At 49.7% G+C, this 17,364-nt stretch overlaps 1 protein-coding gene across 3 annotated transcripts in view; it reads right to left on the bottom strand.

The window, feature by feature from the left end:
- Stk24 (serine/threonine kinase 24) overlaps positions 1-17,364 on the bottom strand; it is a 91,223-nt gene that overhangs the window by 16,366 nt on the left and 57,493 nt on the right. For all 3 annotated transcript variants that reach the window (XM_038310315.1, XM_038310314.1, XM_038310316.1), the window contains 3 exons: positions 8,618-8,674; positions 2,051-2,159; positions 1,665-1,822 (listed from right to left, as the gene is read on the bottom strand). In XM_038310315.1, coding sequence (XP_038166243.1) covers positions 1,665-1,822; positions 2,051-2,159; positions 8,618-8,674 — 324 coding nt within the window. The remainder of the gene's footprint in view (positions 1-1,664; positions 1,823-2,050; positions 2,160-8,617; positions 8,675-17,364) is intronic.

Genomic DNA, 17,364 nt, shown 5'->3' with positions numbered 1-17,364 from the left:
AACAAGAAAGGGAGTGCCCATGGCTACAACAGAAAAGGGCCACGGCTGAAAAGCTAATTTACTGCAACTGAAAGAGAATGACCAGGGTAGTTATTCTAGTCTCTCTTCTACCAAAATTCAGACATGGACAGACCTACCTTCCTACATGACAGAACTCGGGGAAAAGGACAAGATGGGACTTCAGAGAAGTAGCCATGAGGTCATCTACTCCCCAGAAGACACGAGACCAGCGAGCAGCAAATGCAGAGACAGAACTGAGAAGCCTGAGGGTGTCTGCTGCTTGCTGGATCCGGGGCCTGAGCGTCCACCCGAGCTACGGTGTCACCACAGTTCTCTGAGTTCACCAAGCCAGAGCAAGAGATGCCTCTACGTTACGGCATGCTGTAATGTCATATACCTTACAAGAGTCCCAAAGGCAAGTTATCCTATGCTTCAAGCATCATTTAATGAGGCAGGAAATCTGCTACACACAGAGAAGGGTCCCATTAAAAAAAGGAAGAAAGAAAAGCAAAGGCATACGGGGTCTGGCATGTTAACAAACATATACGGGGTCTGGCATGCTAACACATATGGGGTCTGGCATGCTAACACATACATACGGGGTCTGGCATGCTAACACATACATACGGGGTCTGGCATGCTAACACATACATACGGGGTCTGGCATGCTAACACATACTCGCAATCCCAAAGCGGGTAGGCGACCAGCTTGTCAGGCTTGGCTCTCGGAGCAAAACTGTCTCCAAAGGGGAGGGGGACTGAGTTAATCTTTTTTTCTTTTCTTTTTTTGAGGGGTTGGAAAGACAGCTCCGCATTGAAGAGCACATACTATTCTCATAAGAATCCTAGCTGTGTCCCTAGGCTGACATTGCCTGACTCATCTCGGGGATCTCACGCCTTCCAGAGCGCCAGCACCGTACATACAGACCCACACAGACAAGACATAAACAAATGAAAGACAAAGAGCAATGTCCAACCTATGCTCGTCTCTGTGTTAAATTTGTTTTTGTGTAGAAGTCTGGGGCTTAGGAAAGCCAATTCTCTGCCATGACCATGTTTACTGCACATGGGCCGCTGACCCAAGGAAACAGAATGAGCTATTACAAGGTTTTAGAGAATTAAAGGACAAAAGCAAGAAACACAGGAACAAGCAGGCAGCCTGATGGGCAACACCTCCAGTCTCCCGCCTCTGGGACTAAAAGTCCTGAGACCAAAAAAAGAACAAATGGTGGCAGTCACTAAAGAACCACGGTTGCTCCATCCTGCTGTGGGATTTTCTGTGGGATCGCTGATTCTCTCCAGATGCCCTATGTAGAGCAGCTGAGCTCTGTCCAGGCCCTGCCCTCATCCACTGTGCCAAGGCCCCACCCGCCTCGTGTTTCTGTGCACAGCACTGCCTGCCCTAAACTATCTATGTCTAGGGTCTGCAGTCTCAGAAGGCCGCCTGTGCCCACTCTCATACTCGCGCCTTCCTGGTCCCCACCACATCAAACAGTCACTGAGCCCAGAAGGACAAGGTCGCCAATGGCACATGGGGAGGTGGAGAAGGAAGTTGATGTGAACCAAGGTCACAAAATTACCTCCGTGGCCTACCAGTTACCACAAAGGAAGGCTACATATGCAAACCAAAGGGACAAATGTCTGGGTATGGGCCGGGCTCTCACCTTTGAGTCATAAGCTGACTGCTTGATGACCTCAGGCGCCATCCAGAAGGGAGTGCCCACGAAGGTGTTCCTTTTTATCTGGGTGTCGGTCAGCTGGCCAGCTACTCCAAAGTCAGCCAGCTTCACTTCTCCATGTTCAGAGAGCAGAACATTGGCTGCTGCAAGACAACCAAGCAGGACATCAGCATACACAGTTATACTCAGGGTCACCTTGGGAGTCCACGCACGCTCTCCCCACTGGGCACGAGGGCCCATTATAGCAAGGTGCCCTGGGGTTTACAACAGCCCGCCTAACCCCGACAGACAGAGTGGGCAGGACAGACGTACAGAGAGTTTGACCACTTTGGTGTTTCAAAAAAATAAATAAAAACAAGAGTGGGTCCCACCTTTAATATCTCTGTGGATTTTCTTCTCTGAGTGTAGATAATCAAGTCCTTTCAGAATTTCTCGTAATATGGTAGCAATCTGAATTTCATCTAAAGGGCCAGGTTCTAACTAACAAGAAAAAAAGATCATTAGTCACTTAGAAGCTATCTTACACAGGGTTTACGAAACAAAATCCATGCTAAATAGACAACATAATCAAAATGAAAGGCATCTTCACATAAAGCAGATATTTTGTCTAAACAATTGAAATGTATTAAAGGGCCAGGCGTCATGGTGCTCGCACACCTTTGATCCCAGCACTTGGGAGTCAGAAACAGCAGATCTCTGCAAGTTCAAGGTCAGCTGGGTCTACATAATAAAACCCTGTTGCTAAAAAACAAAATGTTGAAAAAATTAACTCTACTTAAATTTGAGGAGGGGACGACTATAAAAATGTTTGCTAGCCTGAGAATCAGTTAAGAGGAGAGCACTGGCCAAGACTCAGAGGAGGATGGCTGGATGGGCACCTTGTGGGGAGAGTGAGCCCACTCCTTCCTCAAGATACTACCCCTCACCAGAACTTCCCAGATCACTCAATCCCCAAGACTTTCAGAATGTGTTATAGAATGCACACATAAAACATTTATTAGCTTTAACTGGGAGAATAATTGCTTTAATTCTGAGAAACTCAAAGGAGCTGTTTCTCTTGACTCCTTAGTATCAATTCTCGTAAGAAGTTGTAAGGAAGCAATGTAATGTGTACACATCCCTGTTTAAAAAGAAACAGACAGAACCTTGACTTGGAAAACTAAAGAAAAAGGAAAAGCAGAAAAAGCAGCAGACAGGAAGCATTGGTAAGACACAGTGCATCCATCCTCACTCGTGGGAAAGGTCACTGAACTTGTGGCACCGAGACAGTCCACAGACAGAAGCCCTAACAGCAGCTCTTACAGAACAGGTCCCCTAAGCCAGGAGAAGCACAGACCTGCGTGGTCAGCTAGCCCTTTAAAAGGTGGTCCTAACAGCAGGACTGCCCCAAGTTCCAGGCCAGCCTGGGCTCTGATGTCCTCCAATTGTCTCAAAAATTAAAAACCAGGCTGGAAAGCTAGCTCAGCAGTTAAGCCCGTTTATTGCTCTCTCAGAGGACCTCCTACCACCACATGATGGTTCACAATTATCACTCACTCCAGCTCTAGGGTATCCAAAGCCTTCTGAATTGTGCAGGCACATACATGGTACATATACACACATTCAAGCAAAGCATTATTCATATACAGAAATAAAATAACTATTATAAAATAAGAAACAAAACTAGCCCATGTATCTTACTCCCAAGGAAACGACAGCTGGGGTCACTGCGCGTCTCATGACCTTGTGACACCTTTGGACATCCCAAAAGGACATGTGTGGGTGCCCACTGAGGCCTCTGGTCACCGTGATGGCTCTTTTCCCTTTGGACATCCCAAAAGGACATGTGTGGGTGTCCACTGAGGCCTTTGGTCACTGTGATGGCTCTTTCCGTTGTCAACTTGACTACATCTGAAATGAACTAAAACCCAAAAATGGTTGGGCACACCTGTGAGGGATTTCTGATTAATTAAATCACTTGATTAAATGATTAGAATTAAATCATTTTGATCCACTTCTAATCCAATCTTTGAGATGAGAAGACACACCTTTAGTCCAGGCCTCTGAGGTGGAAAGACCCACCGCTAACCGGAGTCACACTTCCTGCTGGCAGTCTGGATGAAGGACATGGTTCAGAAACCTCTCTTTGGCTGCTTGCCTGCCTACATCTCCAGGAGTCCAGCACACACCGAAGACCAGCTGAGGTACCCAGCCTCGGGGTTGAACAACTGTCCACACACAGGCAGTCACTGCTGGGTCAGCCGATCCACTCTGCGGCCTCCTCTAGAGAACCCTAAGAGCCACCTGTACTGCAGTCCAACCATGCCTGGGGCAGCTTTCCGGCTCACCCCGGAGGCCCTTCTCCTGGCGGCCTAGCACCTAAGCCTCTCTGGCTTCCTTCATTTAGAAGCCTCTCTCAGCTCTCCTTCATGAGATTATATATGCAAAGAAAATCAAAGTGAGGGGTCCACTGGCCTGCCGGGAAATCACTGCCAATTCTAGCCGAGATACTGTGCTCACATGAGAACAGCACGATTTGTGCTGCTCTACAGAGCATAATTTTTTCCAGTTATCTGACCAAGAGCCTCTTTTTTTTTCCTTCGGAAAACATATTGAAACCCTGTTCCAAAGACCATAGTCTGGAACACACTGACACACAAGTACTTGCTTCCTCCGTGTCTACTCTTCAGTGTTCACGGAATCCACAGGTTCAATCTTCAGACTGAAGAAAACACACTGCTCCAGCCCCTCAGGAGGAGGGAAGACAGAGGTGCTTCTCCCGTCTGTCGTTCTCACACCAGGCCCTCGGCTGCCTGTTCCTGCCCCCGCGCCTACTGCCACTGTGGGCCTCCCTTCCACAATGCACTCGTACCCTGGAACCATCAGCCAACACAGTGTTCTCCTTTAAGTTGCTTTTGATCATGGTGTTTTAGCACAGCGGGAGAAAGGTGACCACAATGGGAAAATGCACTATATCCCATCCACGGGTGATTCCTAATACCTTCACACACACAGCCTCCAAACGCACTATATCCCATCCATAGGTGACTCCTAATACCTCCCCCTCACACACTCACACACACAGACACATCCACCCACCCTCCAAATGCTTTATCCCATCCATAGATGACTCCTAATTCCTCCCCCCCCCCGCCACACACACACCCTCCATTCTTCCTCTGCTGGAGAGATCACACATCTACCCAACTACAGACCATCTTCTTGGGTTCTACAGAAGCATCGTGCGGCCTGATGACTTCATTCTCACCATGGAACGAGACACATGTCCACTCCCTATCTTGACTCTGAATAAGACCATGGAAAGCCCTCAGTGATAGTGTGTGTGGGAAGAAATCCATTCCACCTTGTCAGAAATGCTGTTCCAGCTACTGACAGTAGCTCACCCTAAAATCCCCCAAATTCTACCTTGCTTTTCAAAACCATGTTGTACATTCATTTTTAAGTTTGTCAAACGTCTCTGTCTGATTAAGTAAGTCTTATACAGCCACGTTCCTTCATAATTAGATTCCCGGACTGGCTCTTAGGCTCCCTGGCAGCAGACTGCCTCATCTTTCCATCAGCGACAACCTTTCCTCTCAGAGCTTCACGAACCTTCATCAGCTCCACCCTCCCTGTGTGTCCTCATGTGCAGCTCTACATAGGAAGGCTGGAGGGGTGGATGGTGTGTGCGTGTGCGTGTGTGTGTGTGATCTCCACACAGACTCAGCTCCAAAAAGCAGCAGCTCTGCTCTGTGCTGACTGGGCTATGAGACTCTAACCCGCAGCACGTTGCTAAGGCCTGGATTACAGGGTATGAACAGCTCTCTAAGTCATGGTAGGCATCCTGGAGGCAGCTGGACCTGTCAGAGATGACTCACAGAAGATTCCAGAGTAGATGCCAAAGAACTCAAGAGTGGAACTGGGGGGTGAAGGTCCTACAAATATTTTATTATTTAATTTTAACTTTACAAAAAGTCAACCAATTGAGCACGTTCAAAATCAAATATATGCCTGTTTTACGCTCATGGATCTCATCGTCTGAGCTGCCCTGTCAGTGGAACCACTGTTTTCCTTCCCGCTGCCACGGCCGGTCCACGCCCACTCACAGGGACCCTATAAAGGAACGCCCTTTCTCTTCAAAGATGTTTGTAGGTCCTGGAACTCTCAAACCACATGCAAAATTTAAAGTGGCCAGCAATCTCTACACTGCGCACACACCAGTTACTGCAGCACTACGAATGAACACGCTGACACACTGAGAGACACCGAAGGACTGGTCTGCAGCTGTCGGGGAGACGGGGTCCCTGAGAGCAGCTCTGTGTGTGCCACAAATCAAATCCACTGTGGGCAGCAGTGAATCCAACCGCACAAAAGGAAGCGATTGTCTACATCCCTGCATCGCCAAGAGTGAAAAAATGAAAAGCTGGGTTTTTTGCTGTGTGGTATTTAGGAAAAGGACCATAAAATATATTCAGCTGGGGTTTTTCCCATTGTGTATTAACTTTTCCCTGAAATCTTCACTCTGAACAGTATTTAAGCAATCCGTATCGTTAACAACAATGTGGGATTCCCACAGTGTAGTAGCTTTCTGGAGACATGTCGTTTTAGTAATCTTCCTCTCAGGAAGCTACCTGGCAGTGACATCATAAGAAGAAACAGCTCTCGAGGTGGGCTGGGGACCGCTTTCCCGAGAGAACCTGCTGAGCCTCCCCTCACCTCCACTGCTGAAGGGAAGGATCCAGCCAACTGGGGGCGGCCACTCACAAGCCCACCACGGACAGGGGTCAGAAGAGCACAATCGCATTCATGTGCTGTGTGTACGTGCTCGTGTAAGTCTGCGCTCGTCTGGAGTCCAGCAATCCACACTGGATATTATCCTCAAGCCCGTTCTCCATCCTTTTTTTTGGATATCAGGTCTCACAGTGATTTGGCTAGACTAAGCTGATCAGCAAGCCAGGGCTCGTTCCGCCTGAACCTTGCCACCCTGAGATACAATCTCTGGTGTCAGCTTTTTCTTTTTTGGTTTTTTGAGACAGGACAGCTTTGGAGCCTGTCCTGAAACTAGCTCTTGTAGACCAGGCTGACCGCTGACCTCAAACTTATAAAGATCCACCTGACTCTGCCTCCCGAGGAGTATGCCGCCAATGCATGGCTTCTGGTGTCAGCTTTTACGTGTGTGATGGGGATCTGAATCCGGGTCCTCGAGCTTCATGGCACGCACTTTGCCGCCAGCAGACATCTCCTCAGCCCCCAGCCACGCTACTTTTACTGCGTGGACATGAGAGAAACGGAGGACAAGCGCTGGGCAAGTGTGTCAGACACACAGAAGGAAGCTCCACCTCACAGAAGCTCCACTTTATGGAGCTGCTCATCTGCAAGCTCTGCAAAGCCCAGCACGAAAGAGCATCTCCTCCTAGCGTCCATGGCCCTCTCTGTGGGCTGGCATGTAATGGTACAGGACAACTGTCTATATTCTGTCAATTATGTTTTAAATAAACGCTGATTGGCCAGTAGCCAGGCAGGAAGTATAGTCAAGACAACCAGACAGGAAGTAGAGGCGGGTCAATGAGAACAGGAGGATTCTGGGAAGGAGGAAGTCCATTCCTCCCCAGTCCTGTCCCAACCACAGAAGAAGGAAGATGTGATTGCCCCGCTGAAAAAGGTACCAAGCCATGTGGCTAACATAGATAAGAATAATGGGTTAATATAAGTTATAAGAGTTAATAAGAAGCCTGAACTAATGGGCCAATCAGTTTATCATTAATATAGACCTCTGTTTGATTTCTTTGGGGCTAAACGGCTATGGGACCTGGTGGGAGGACAGAAAACACTCAGTCAACAGTGTAAGGCACTATTTTCTCCAGAAGGAGAATACTGAGTTAAGCCTGCTCCATGCTGGTGCACTATGGGCAAGATCAAAGGTGGCCGTGTGTGCAACATCTCGCCTGATGCCCAACCTCAATAATCAGATTCTGCCCCAACTCTGGGAATGAAAATGTGATGAGCTTAGGCTGGGAGCTGTTCCCATCTGAAACATAAGAACCATGACAGCAGGCTGCAAAGACGGTCCAGCAATTAGGAGCTCTTGTTCTTCTAGAACACAAAGGTTCCCTCCCCAGCACCTCCACAGAGGCTCACAAGTGCATGTTACTTCAGTTCCCAGGGATCCAAAGCCCTCTTCTGGACCCTGCAGGCACTAGGCACAGAAGAAGCATACTGGCATATATATGCAGGTACAACACCCATACACATAAAACTTAAAAAAACAGTAGTAATAGCTACTCAACCAGAGGGTGATGATTTTGATCTGAAAAATGCACTAGCTCTAAGATAAAATAATCAACTACAGAAAAAAGTCTTCATTGCTCTGCAGGTTAATTTACTGATTTATCACAAAGCAACCCTCTCCCCCAGTGCTTTCAAAACAGCACTATAATTTTAAATTCTGTATAAGAAACAAAAACAGGTTAGGAATAGTTTTTTGTTTCCTGAAAAGTAGTGAAATGGATAAAGAATTCCTGTTCAAACCAACAATGAGTAAGAACAGGCTGAGGGTGTGTTGTACGACCACAGGGGAACAGGCTGAGGTGCGTTGTACGGCCCATGGGGGGATGGGGAGGGGGTGGACAGGCTGAGGTGTGTTGCGTGGCCAAAGGGGAACAGGTTGAGGTGTCTTGTATGGCCACGGGCAACAGGCTGACGTGTGTTGCACTGCCACAGGGGAAACAGGCTGAGGTGTGTTGTATGGCCACGGGGAACAGGCTGAGGTGTGTTGTATGGCCACGGGGAACAGGCTGAGGTGTGTTGTATGGCCACGGGGGAACAAGCTGAAGTGTGTTGCATGGCCATGGGGGAACAGGCTGAGGTATGTTGTACGGCCACGGGGGAACAAGCTGAGGTGTGCTGCACAGCCACGGGGAACAGGCTGAGGTGTGCTGCACAGCTACAGTGATACTTACTAGATCCAGGGCAGAGCCTCCACCAAGATATTCCATTATTATCCATAATTTAGTGTCCTACAGAAGCAGAACAAAGAGGGGGGAGTTAGCTTTAAAACAAAACTAGAAAAAGTATTTAAGCAATTGGAAAGAAGACGTTATTATGCTGGACTCACATTTCTATAAACACCAAAGCAAGTGTGCAAATGGCAATCGGACACAAGCCCTCCTGCACTATGACCTTGAGCAGAGCACTGGCCAGGAACCCTGCTAGAGAAGAGGGCAGAAAGCACTTCTGTCTTGAAACTACCCATTGGGCACCCTCACACAGCCCAGTTTGAGGACCTGGAGCCAAGTGAGAGTTTGTATGCACCACAGTCAGGAACAGGACACTTCCAGTCCACCATCACCGCAGCAGCTCAAGCCACCAGCTTCTCCAGCCCCATGAGCAACGGGAAGAGCATGCGCTCGGCCCATAGACCCTAAGGTGGCTTCGGATCCACTCCTGTAGGAAGGCCGGCAGTTTCTAGCACACCCAGAGTCACCAAATGCTCTCCCTTCAGCCCTGCCGTACCTGTGTGTGACTCTGCCTCCCAGGGCTCTCTTGAAGCTACTCTGCCATCTGCAAAGGGTCCTGAATCAGGGCCCGAAGGGTCCAGAGCAAGGACTACAGCTAAGGCGGCAGCCTTCACTGTTTTCTCCATCATGGTAGCACTTGTGCACACAGAAGCACCCTTCCTGAGCTCCTGTCCTTCAGGACAGGGCTGCACCACTGAAGTCCCCTCCCCACTTCCCCAGCAGCAACCAAAGTTTAGTGGTTTAAGCTCGGAAAATTCACCTGCCTTCTCTCTTCTTGTCTTAAATCAATGACCATCTATCTGTCTGGTGTTTGTTTCTGATCCATTTCAGCATAACAACAAATTGAGGCACCAGGCATACGGGGGGAACAGTTAGGTGACTGTAGTCCTCACCATGAGAGGGAGGTGACATGCTGACCATATGTGACTGTCATAGAGGTGACATGCTGACTGCATGTGACTGTCAGGGAGGTGACATGTTGACTGCATGTGACTGTCAGGGAGGTGACATGCTGACTGCATGTGACTGTCAGGGAGGTGACATGCTGACCGCATGTGACTGTCAGGGAGGTGACATGCGGGTCGTATGTGACTGTCAGGGAGGTGACATGCGGGTTGTATGTGACTGTCAGGGAGGTACTGACGCACAGACCACATGAGCAGAAGGTCCTTGTAGAACTTAAAGCAAAGTCTGCCATCTGAAGCCAGTGCATGAAGAGTATTTTCTTAAAATATACGAAGGCAAGGCCAGGCTGGAGAGCAGCACCAAGCCCCAGAATGCGTGCTGGGATCCACACTGTCACACACACGGTATTTATTCAAGTCTTCCTGTCAGGGCTATTTGAAGAAGGATCTGGCCAGACTTCCAGAAACTTAAGTAGAAGAATGGGCAAAGGACAAGCATGATGCCGTGTGGAAATGCCAGCGTGTACGCCGACTCAGAAGAGGAGGGGAAGAGGAAGGGACAGCGGCACAGTGGCTCTGGGCACACAGCTTGGGAACCAGAGGCAGTGAGTTCAAGGATAGTCTTGGCTGCTGAGTAAATTATAGGCCAGCAATGCAACAGTGAGAAACTGTCCTCAAATGAACAAAAATAATCCCCCAACACATTCAAGAAAACCTGAACCTCCTCCTGCAAACAAGCTTGTAGCAGACGTCCCTCAGCCCACTCTTCCTGCAGGGAAGCTGCTTTCTGAACAGAGATGGAGCAGCCTGGTTTCCTAAGTGGCTCTGGGTCACTTCCTTCATGGCTTCATGACTGGACTGGTTTGACTGAGCTCCCATTTCTTTTGTCTCCCAGGCTTTAGGTTTGTTGGCCGCCAAACAAGCTCTGGGCAGCCTTAACCCCACCCCCATTCCCAACCCCTCCTCCACCCTACCCAGTGTCCACCCCACTGTGCAATGGTGCCCAGGGAAGCAACCTTTCTGCTGTCACCCCAATTCTTCCTGAAAAACAAAACCCAGTGATGATGCCCTTGCCCCTCAAAAAGCGCCACCTCCCACAGTTCCCCGCAGCTCCCCTCCTAAACCTGCCCACCAAGGAAACCAAACACTCTCCTGATACACAGGGGGCACTGACACAGTTTTCTGTCATCCCAAGACTACCAGGGACCTAACGGTCGGGCGGTCAAAGGCCAAGAAGATACAGAAAGATGAGCACCCCATTTCTGCCCCGCTTCCTCCCGGATCAGGCAGGGCACTGCCCAGGCACAGGGCCCAGGAGAGCAGCTGCACCCAAGAACACCTAGGGTCTCCTTGCCCCACCAGGAAGAGGGCTAACCCGTCTCGGCAACCAAAAGGTGAGCAAGCAGAGTGGCCACTGGGCCGCCTTCCCCACAGCCTCACTCACTGCATCTCAATCCCTACAGTGCCACACAAGGACAACCCTGCCAAACTGAGCTGGAAGGCAGCCTGGGCCCCCATAGTGCCAGCACCTGGGAGACGGGCACACAGACCACCACGAGTTCAAGGCCAGCCTGTGTTGCAAGAGTTCTAGGCAGGAGATGTTCTCCCCTCTCTCCCATCCCTCCCTCCCTCCCCCCATCCCTCCCTCCCTCACACACACACACACACACACACACACACACCTACCTCCCTCAGTAACTCCAACCTCACAGTTCGTGTGATCCAGAGATAATGAAATGGAAGCACTCTGGGGTTCACTAGGCAAACACAAGTCACGTCAGCACCCACAAACGCCTGGAAATAACCTGGTGAAACCAAACTGGCCCAATTAACCAGATCAAATGGTTGAAAGCAAAACGAAACCTGAAAATGACTCATCTTCACACCAGAGGCCTCAGTCGGGGTAAGGAAGTCTGAGGAGCCTGTGCTGGAGAAGGAGCCACGCTAGACTACTCAGGAGGACCACTGACCTCAGACCTCAGAAAAAAAGGTTCCTAGTGGGACTTGAACGCCAGAAAACACACAAGCAGGTCAACGGTGACGACAACAAAGTTTACAGAATAATTTTTTATGGTAACTTCCATGTAAACCATCAGTGACCCTCTTCTCAGGGAAATAAGATCACTACTCAATCTGCTTACTAAGTCAACTTAGGAGTCAAAAATTATTCTTAAAGTACCAAAGAATATATACACTGAGGAGCTTCCCTGCCACCCACGGCCCCCAAGCTGCCAACCACAGGACTATCAAATTACCGTGGTGTCTTGCATCCCTCAGAGAAATGGTTCACACGTGTACGGGCGTGTGCATATACACACACTGTAAAAATCCCGTTTAACAAAATGCTAACACCCTACTGATGTGGCAGCCCAAACTAAGGCAGGCATTAGCCACTGATTACTCTGTACGGGGGTGGGGGAGCAGCTCAGAAATGTTTGTACTCTCTTAATGTACAGTTGAACTTCTTACACAAACTAATCATGTCTAGACCAGCTCCAGAGATGAGCCTGATGGGGAAAACCAGAGAATGAAAAAAAGACAGACACACGGACAGAGAAAAGCTGAGGTCAAGTGGACTGAGCTCTAGGATAGAGAAACCTCAGCACCTCTGTTTACTATAGACAGTTGAACAGGAGACGGACAGTTACCACACACAGTTAAACAAGGAGACAGAGTTGCTACACACAACTGAACAGGGCGGGGTTATCACACAGTTAAACAAGGAGGCGGGGTTATCACACAGTTAAACAAGGAGGCGGGGTCATCACAGACAGTTAAACAAGGAGACAGAGTTGCTACAGACAACTGAACAGGGCGGGGTCATCACAGACAGTTAAACAAGGAGGCAGGGTTATCACAGTTAAATAAGGAGGCGGGGTTATCACAGTTAAACAAGGAGGCGGGGTTATCACACACACAGTTAAATAAGGAGGCAGGGTTATCACACAGTTAAACAAGAAGGCGGGGTTATCACAGACAGTTAAATAAGGAGGCGGGGTTATCACAGACAGTTAAATAAGGAGGCGGGGTTATCACACAGTTAAACAAGGAGGCGGGGTTATCACACAGTTAAACAAGGAGGCGGGGTTATCACAGTTAAATAAGGAGGCGGGGTTATCACACAGTTAAACAAGGAGGCGGGGTTATCACACACAGTTAAATAAGGAGGCGGGGTTATCACAGTTAAACAAGGAGGCGGGGTTATCACAGTTAAATAAGGAGGCGGGGTTATCACAGTTAAACAAGGAGGCGGGGTTATCACACACAGTTAAACAAGGAGGCGGGGTTATCACACACAGTTAAACAAGGAGGCGGGGTTATCACACAGTTAAACAAGAGGCGGGGTTATCACACACAAATAAAGAGGAGATAAGGTCATTACATACTGATAAACCAACACTCTTAACCACTGAGCCACCTCCTACCTCTCAAGTTTGGCTTAGCTTGTTTTAGAATTGAGATTTTTGTCTGTTTCTCCATATGCTTTTGGGTTTTTGGGAAAAAAAGGCTCACCTTGCCTAGGAAGGCCTCAAACTATGTGGCTGGTGATGACCTTGAACTCCTGACCCTCCTGTCTCTAGTGCTGGGATTACAGTCAGTACTGCCATACTTAACACATTGCCCACGGACCACTAGAGCACTGAAAACCTAGCAGGGAGCCTCTGGGGAGTCTTAGGCAAAGGGCCTTGTCCCGGGGATCCACTCAGTATATTCCTAACAGATGTCATCCAGCCTCCAGCCTGAGCGCAGCGCTGCGGGACCTCCTAGAACTAAGCCTCCTCTTCACCAGGCAGCCCACTGTATAATAGTTAATATTCCACTCCCTACCACACACCATGTCTCAGGAGCACAGCAGCTTTGGAATAGAGAGTGCTCGGCAGCAGTGTTTAGATCCCAGACTGAAGTTTACATATGCAAAACATGAATGTGTTGGAACAAAAAGAACTACAAAGTTCATTAATATTTAAGTTATTATAGGTAATATCGCCCTGAAAACAGCTGCATTTCTGTAAAATATTTAGCCTAAGTGGGGTTTTATTTCGATTCAGTCTTTTAGATAAAAACTCCAAGCAGAACTGCCACATGTCTCCAGGGACCTTCTTCAATTACACTAGCACAGTGTGTTCGGGAGAGAAATAATTCTGGGCCCAGCCTCAGAGACAGCACAGTTTATAAGCTCCTTGGCACCGAGCCTCCCCCATAACTGACGGTGAAGTAAGCATTCCCTCGTGATCTCAAAGCAAGATCCCCAGGCTGCTGTTAGGTCCACCAGGAGCAAGTGAGGGTCTCTGCTTTTTCCCGTCACTGTGATGACATCACAGATTCCACAAGCCGTTCTGATTTTCTCCCAGACGAGGGCAACTGCTTTCGTTTGAAATTTATTACACAGAAAACAACCATGTTTGTACAACCATGGCGGCTGTGCCAGACAACCTGGAATGCTGCTTGTGCTGGAGAAGACACTGCTGCAGGGGGAGGATGGGGTCCCCTGGTAGCCCACAGACTGCTGCACGGGGAGGACGGGGTCCCCTGGTCACCCACACAGACTGCTGCACAGGGAGGACGGGGTCCCCTGGTCGCCCACACAGACTGCTGCACGGGGAGGACGGGGTCCCCTGGTCAGCCTTAAGTAGCTGAGTGCACAGTAACACAGGGGGAGCCAGCTCATCCTCCTCTCCGGGCCACCAGCCCATGTGCAAGAGAGAACCGCTCTGATCACTGCAGGCACAGCGTGTGCTCCCCTGGCAGCTGGCTCCCATCTCTTGATTCCGCACTTTGCTCTCCCTGATCTCCATTTAGCTTTCCCGCCTAGCCTTATTCTGCCTAGCTATAGGTAAATTCAGTTTTATTATAACCACTAAGAGGAATATATATTCACAGTCTACAGAAGGACCATGTGCATACAAGTGTCCTTGCACAACAGCAGACAGGTCAGAGAACAACAGACAAGAACTGGACTTACTTAGCAGAAGTGTTTCTGCCTGCTGAGCTATCTGGCTGGCCTCCGTATCCTGAGACTGGGTCTCTCACCGAAGATGGAGCTCAACTGGCCTAAGCTGACTGATGCTCAAGGATCCTCTCGTCTCCATGACCACCCCACCTCACCCAGCACTACAGCGCTGCACAGCTAGCTTCTCAGAGGTTAGCGGTCTGGCCTTGGGTATCAATTAGATACTCTCTTAAGCTACTTCCTAAGAGAGAAGGGGATAAATGACCGTCAGTTTACCGCCACTGCTGTGGTTAAAGCCTGAACAAAAGAACGGAGGAGCAAATGATCAAAGCAAGCCCTGTTTATCAGAACCAGCCTGTATGTGCTGTAAGGTGTGCCCTGGGGACAGTGTGACCTGCAGCCTCAAGAATCAAGGCAAGAGCAGTCTTGTGATTTGCTGGGCTACAGCGCGAGGCAAGCTCTCAACCTGAGGTCACCTACTAGGAGGAGTGGCATCCTATGAGCTGGAATGGAGACACTGAGAACGTGTTGATGAAGGTCAGCATCCAAACCCTGCAGAGTTCCCAGAGAGTGAGGAGGCCTACTGGTGGAGACCGAGACTGGGGAAGAGTATTCTGTCAGTGCACCCCTCGAGCTGAGCTGTCTCCCCTAGGCAGGGTATCCACTACCTGACACGTCCTGTGAGTTCACTGAGAGGACAGGACTGGGAGAGAGGGAGGGAGAAGCCGCCAGGAGTGAGGAGAGGTCCTGTGGCTGTGGCCGGTTCCCCTTCTGTCTCCACTGGGAGACGTTCCCAGCAGTTCCCCTGAAAGCAGCTACAAATAAGGACCTGGCATCCTCGGCCTGTCCACCCCGTGCCACAACTGCACACATTCACGGAGCACATCTAGGGCACCGGTGACATCGAGGTAACTGGTATTTCACCTCACTCGGCATCACGCCCTCGGGTTAGGAAAAATTCAAAAATCTTCTCTGCTAGCAATTCAGAAAACTCCAACTAACTGTGGCCAACCACAGTTCCCCTCCTAAGCTGAGACACTGGGAGTTTCTCCTCCACCCACCCCTCACCTCTCCAAGCTCCGGCAGTCACTACTCTACAGCCAACCTCTAAGGTCTGCTCTGTGAAGCAGGTCCCTGTGGACTGATGTGCGGACCAATGTTCGCAGCCTCCCGTTTGCAGCCCCCCGTGTGCTGAGTTAAAGTGACCACCCCTGTTTCACCAATCCTCGGACATGGCCAGCTGGTCCGCTGAGGCCCAGCTCGTTGGCAAAGACCCTGCAGTGCCAGCTCTGGAGAGACTGAGGCAGAAAACACAGGGTCCAAAATGAAGGTTTGTTTAAAAATAAACCGAAAGCAGGGGTGAGGCTCCGCGAGCTGCTGCAGAAGCTGTCTCCCCAGGACCTGAGGCCAAGCAAGGTGCTGAACCTGTGAGCCTGCCACGGTAGTAGAGCCAGGGAAGGCAATAAGTAGGACTACGTGGATATGAGAGGTCACACTGCCAGACCACTCTGACAGGACTGTATCACATGACTCCCTAACTCCAAGCTAACTGCAGGGAAAGTAAGCCCCCACACCCAAGGTCAGAGAAACCTCAGAAATGTCTGCACACAGATTCAACACAAGTCTGGCGGAAAAGCTTCACAGTGACAGACACCCAGATGCCAGTCAGCTAAGGGTTGAGCTCACGGCAGCATTCACCTCCTGGGGTTTCTCGAGTGCTAGACTGCTCTACCTCCCTTGTGTAGGAGAATACACACAAACCTCACAGCATCACAACCCTGGAAACAACTACATTTTACCTTAAGAAAATTTCAGTAATTGTCTATTTAATGTTTCATGGCCCTTTGTCCTGCCAGCCACATTTTAAACCATTTTCCAGAGGTGGGTGGCAATAAGCACCTGTCACCCCAACATTTGAAAGCAAGGGGAGCCTAGAGTTCAAGACCCTGTCTCCAATGGCAGACAAACCATACATTCAAGGAACCTATTCAAACCACCACAAAGCTCCAACAGCAAGCCATCTCGGAGAGTCGAGGGGAGATCTCAAGCCCCTTAGATTGTACAACACAGTATTTGACATAATAGACAGTCTCTCATAGCTAGACAACCTGACAGGCATCAATGTAAATACTACACACGTGCATCGTTGAAGGGGTCTGTAAAGTGTGTGCACTCCCACAGTTTGCTACCACCCAAGATTGAAAAGATGGATCCATGGATTTGGAGCAGACAGACAGGAGAGAGACACTTGTTGGTGCTAAGCTGGCCTCTCCACACTGGGCTCCTACCCAGGCTTCAGTCTCCTGGTCGGTGCATGTGCTCGGGCTAGAGATCACTTTAGGAGTGACCTAGAACCTGGACATGGAGTCACACACTAAATCCTTTCAGGAAATGCTGCGTACAGAGCCTTCCTGAGAGCCTGGCAAGCTCTTGAGAACATGCTATCAAGCCTGCTAGCCCAGACACACCACACTTACTTCATCGGGCAGCACCCACTGCATCTCCTCTGAAGCACTGTGGCTCCAAAGGCAGCCCAGAGCTTCCAGCCAGCAGAGCCAGCTGCCTCCAGGAGAAGTGTCAGGTGCTGGGCCTAGCTCAGTACAGCGGTGTGACATAAGCCACAAGCCACGTCACTCCAGAAACTGCACAGGACAACACACCCAGAGTGAGTTTGTACAGGGTCTTTCTCAAGAGTCCAGTCTGGATTCAGACATGTGATCTTCCTGCCCATCTCCAGTCTCCAGAGTCTTGGAATTTATCACCAGCACCGCCACATACCGCGCACACACCGCGCACACACCTGGACCTCTAAAGTTCATCCCGATGTCCTCCAG

This window comes from Arvicola amphibius, chromosome 13 (genome assembly GCF_903992535.2).
Source record: "Arvicola amphibius chromosome 13, mArvAmp1.2, whole genome shotgun sequence".
NCBI classification, from domain to species: domain Eukaryota; kingdom Metazoa; phylum Chordata; class Mammalia; order Rodentia; family Cricetidae; genus Arvicola; species Arvicola amphibius.
This window is presented reverse-complemented; position numbering and strand designations above follow the sequence as displayed.